At 43.0% G+C, this 4,681-nt stretch overlaps 1 protein-coding gene across 1 annotated transcript; it reads right to left on the reverse strand.

Annotated features, from left to right (window-relative positions):
* Positions 1–1,969: 1,969 nt before the first annotated feature.
* Positions 1,970–2,934, reverse strand: LOC106014033 (the record flags this gene model as incomplete). The annotated part of the gene is given in 1 exon segment (XM_013091038.2): positions 1,970–2,934. A coding segment is annotated over 1 exon segment (660 nt), but the record flags the coding sequence as incomplete, so codon positions are not given.
* Between the last annotated feature and the right edge of the window lie 1,747 nt (positions 2,935–4,681).

Here is a 4,681-nt window from a genome sequence, read left to right on the forward strand (position 1 = left end):
CGATAAGACAAGGACCGGTTTCGAGGCGAGCTTATCAAGATAAGGTCGTCCACCCCGGCCCTCAATGCCGGAGCCAGTCGTGCCGGCTGTGTGGCCTGAACTGAGAAGGCCTAGGCCAAGAGACATCCAAGTATATCGTAGATAAAACTGAACCAAAGATGACCAAGAACTGTAACTGGCACCAACAACCAATTGTGTCAGAGGAGCGTCTCGTTATCACACTCAGGTGAGTCATCCTTAGTTGAAATGTAAATATACGTATGTTGTAATAACTGTATTATATTCATGTATCCACAATGAACGAAGCCTGTGCATCAAAATGTTTATTAAATTTATCTCCATTATGAACTAACAACCTGTAGATCTTCTGCTTATTTTAAACATATACTGAACACCAAAAGAAACGCAAGTAAGCAACAAAAGAAACGCAAATGGATTTATTCTGTAGAAAAGGTTATTTTTATTGAAATTGTTAACAGTTGTGTAATTTTTTAAAGATGTTTTACGTTCGAAAATGTGATTTTCATTGAGCATGGACGAACGTCTTTGACTGGTATTTTTTAACGACTCCTTAATGTCACAGTAATCTGAAACACAGGGATGCACAACACGCATATTCCATTTGGCACAGTTCAAGCGTTGTCGTGCTGGAACACCAAGTGGTGGTGTTGCTGGACATAGGGGAGGACCGCCGGCCTTAGTACCATGTTGATGTAACGTTGGCCGTTGATTCCATAGCCAAGCTTGTGTCCGAGGTTTCGGAAGACGACAGGGTCGATCTGGTGATTTAGTCCAATAGCAGCCCTGATCATGACACTAGGGCCACCCCAGACGTCGGTTTCCATCATTTTGATGTCTGCGTTGCGTTCACCGTTCCTCCTCCAGATTCTGACTCTTCTATCCGCGTTGCTGATGCAGAATCGACTCTCGTCAGAGAAAAGAATATTTCTCCATTGCCCCCATGTCCAATGAAGCCGATGCTGGGCACAGGCTAACCTCTGTTGTCTGTGGCGGATAGTGAGGACTGGGCCGACCGCAGGACGACAGCACCGGAGTCCTCGGGTCTGAAGTCGTCGCCGCACGGTCTGGCCGGATATCGGTCGTCCGTGGCTGTCCCCCTTGCTGTTTCGGCTGCAGGCAGGAAGCTGTCTCGGAGATGACGGCGCGTAATCAGTCGATCTTGGCGTGCGGATGTGACCCGTGGTCTTCCGCTTCTGGCCAAGTCTTGGGTGCTGCCAGTTGTTTGAAAACGTGTCCACAGCCTACAAACTGTTGAAAGGGACACATGACATGCGACAGCGACCACAGTACGGCTGCCCCCAGCTTGTAAACGCCCAATGGCTCCGTCTCGATCTGCAGAGCTCAGTCGTGGCATCGTCTTGGCGGTCAACTGCTTCACTGGACAAAGCGTAGCGGTGTGTCTTTTTATACCCTGATATGCCACAAACACTAATCCAGAAAAAAAAATTCACTCCTCTCTGTTCTCAATCACGCAGGGCTAAAAGCACAAACTTTTCATTGACCGACTTTCGTGAGCTTAAGGTGAGTACTTTTTACTCAGCGCTCAAAGGCTACACTCAGGAGACCTAAACACCTCAGGAGCGTGTACCAGTATGTACCTGAAACATATTTTTCAACACATTTTAGGGTGAAAATCGACCAAAGTAATGACTTGCGTTTCTTTTGGCGTTCAGTATACTATAATAAGGACATTTTATGAGAGAAGAGTAGCAGTAGTATAAAAAAAATGTTGTTACTTACAAAAGAAAAAAGCCAGCAAACTCCGAAATTTTCTTAGTTATAGAGTGATTACATGTGAATATATTCAACAACTTGGAAGCTAAAAAAAAGTAGACTGATCGTAAAGAATAAGAATGATTCTCCACTTGTTCATTTTGGCCAAAACGGTATAGACTAGCAGTTATCTTGTGCAAAATACAAGTTGAGTATAACAAAGTTAAAGATCAGTTGAAAACTCTTTGTCTTCAGCACTTTATATACAGTTTGCAACCTACCTGGCGTAGAAATGGTAACAGTTGAAAAAACAAAACAAAACACAAAAAAAGACAACAACACATTAAAAAAACAACAACCGCGGCTTATGATTTGTTCATACGTTGACAGATGTGCTGATGATCATAATAAAAAAAAAAAGATCTAGTACTGGTAATGGTGAGGGTCTGGCTCAGTGGTGTAGGAACTGATACTATGAGGCGTCGAGACTGTGCTATAGCTTTGGTAAGACTATGTGGGCGTTGTTCTATCTTGTATTTGTTAATCAGCATCCTGAGGTCTGTCTTTGTACGGTTGTGAACGTTGTACTGTTGGTGTTGGGTAAACAAACTCTTGCAGAACTGACTGTAGTCGATTGCGAGCGGAGAGTTTCAGGTGTTGAGGGACCATTTTCATGAATGGGTATAGTGATTTGAGGAACAGAAAGTCAGCATCATTTGTTTGCTCAGCATTTTCTATTTTTTGATTAAAGTATTGAAGTTTTCTTTCTTCTATTTCTATCAGTTCACTGTAATTGTCCAAGCTGTCTCGACTACGTTTTCTGGGTCGTGCTCCTCTTGTCGGTCTACTTTGACTGGATGAAGACCCCGGAGACAACTCCTGGGAGGGTCCAGGTTCTGGTGCTTCAGGGTTAGGGAATGTATCTGGTCCCTGACTCTCAACATTGCTGCCCTGGGTGGTTATTTCTGGTAAAGACTCATGGCATATCACTGGATTATCCTCAACGCTATCCAGGTCAAGGGAGTCGAATGAACTTCTCGGTGCGACAATGTCTTTCAAGAAGAGAAGTTGACTGAAGTGCAGCCACTTTGACTGTGGCTGATTGCTAGCAGCATCTCCTGACCTTGCCTCAAGCCTTTTATTATATTCCGTTGAAAAGTAGTCTCGAAGGGACTTCCATTTGTTCTTTAGTGCTGTTTCTGTAGAGAAAAAAGTAACAGCAAAATATTATGTATGATACATCTAGTGCTTGCATACAATGTTATTGTCAATGATTAAAGTTCACATAAACTGAGTCATAATGATTGTCCTATTCCAGCAAGTCAAATATGAACGTTCAAAAAGTTTTGCCTCCAAGTTCATAATTTCTTTTCTACTGATTCTACATACAAAAGTTATACACCAAATGAAAGCTTAGGATATCTGCTACATGACAGTACCTTTACTTTTCAACATAGTCGCCTTCTTTGTCGATGCAGATCCGCCAAAGTCGAATAAGTTGTCGAATGCCGTCGGCGAAAATTCCATGTGGTTTTCCTCTGAACCAGCGACGCACATCTTCTTGAACGTCATCGTCATCCGCGTAACGTTTTCCTTTGAGGTACTCCTTCAACTTACGAAAAAGATTAAAGTGAGTTGGAGCAAGGCCTGGACTGTATGCATGGGTGCGGTAATGTCTCTTGAAATCTGAGACTTTTCAAGGCATCTTGAGTTTGTCGACTCGTGTGTGGACGGGCGTTGTCGTGGTGCAAAACTGCATTTTTTCCAGGCCGAACCCATGACAGCCGCGCTCTAAGTTTTCTCAGGGTCTCAATATATCGTTCAGAGTTGATAGTGGAACCCTGTTCCAAAAATTCCATATGAATCAGACCATCGCAGCCGCAAAACACTGTCATAAGAACTTTCTTTGCTGATGAAACAACTTTGAACTTCTTGGGGCTAGGTAAGCCAGTGTGCCTGTATTCTTTCGATTGTCTTTTGTTCTCTGGGTCATAATGGTGTATCCAAGCCCTGTCTCCAGTAACTATACGGCGTAAGAAATCTTCACCTTTATCAGTATAACGAGCCAGGAGTTCATCACTAACTTGACTTCGGTTCAATTTCAGCTCGGGTGACAACATGTGGGGAACCCACCGTGCACACACTTTCCTGTTACCCAACTCATCATGGATAATATACTGAACACTCCCAAAAGAAATCCCTAGCATTTCATTGATATTTCTTACTTTGATCCACCGGTTTGCTCGACTGATCTCATTCACTCTCTCCTGGTGTTGAACATCACTGGCAGAGTTGGGACGACCTCCACGAGCTGGGTCAAGCAAATCTGTCTCTGCTGGACTAGTTTCAGCGAACTCCTTTTCCCATCTTCGAATAGTACTTACATCTACACATGCTTCACCAAAGACAAGCTTCATTCGCCTTCTATGAATGTCAATGGGTGCAGCTCCCTCTGCAGTGAGGAACTCAATAACAGCTATTTGCTTTAAGCGCACATTCAAAGGTTTGCTGGACGCCATTTTCTCGGCGTTAATGTACCCTGGCTTCTATGATGTAAACAGCAGCAATAGCATAAAGGTGTGACATCATAGCATAATTCTGTTGTTTTTTTGTTGTTGAGAGTAATAATATTATACATATTGAAAGTCAATTGTGTACAAATTTCATGAAGATATCTTGAATAGTATAAAAGCTATTGGAGAGGAGGCAAAACTCTTCGAACGACCCTGGTATGTCACTATTCAAAACCCGATTTCGAGACACAACTAATACATGATAAACATGTTTGTTTTTTCAGATTCCTTTTCAACCGGTTCATCTTTAAAACCCTTGCCTTCAACCTCCGGGTGGGTGCCTCCACTATAGCACACATTGTGTCTAAAAAGGTTACTGCTATATGGGATGAGCTGAAACCAGTGCATATGCCATCTCCAACCAGGGAAACATT

Source organism: Aplysia californica, unplaced genomic scaffold (assembly GCF_000002075.1).
Source record: "Aplysia californica isolate F4 #8 unplaced genomic scaffold, AplCal3.0 scaffold01920, whole genome shotgun sequence".
In the NCBI taxonomy this organism is placed as follows: domain Eukaryota; kingdom Metazoa; phylum Mollusca; class Gastropoda; order Aplysiida; family Aplysiidae; genus Aplysia; species Aplysia californica.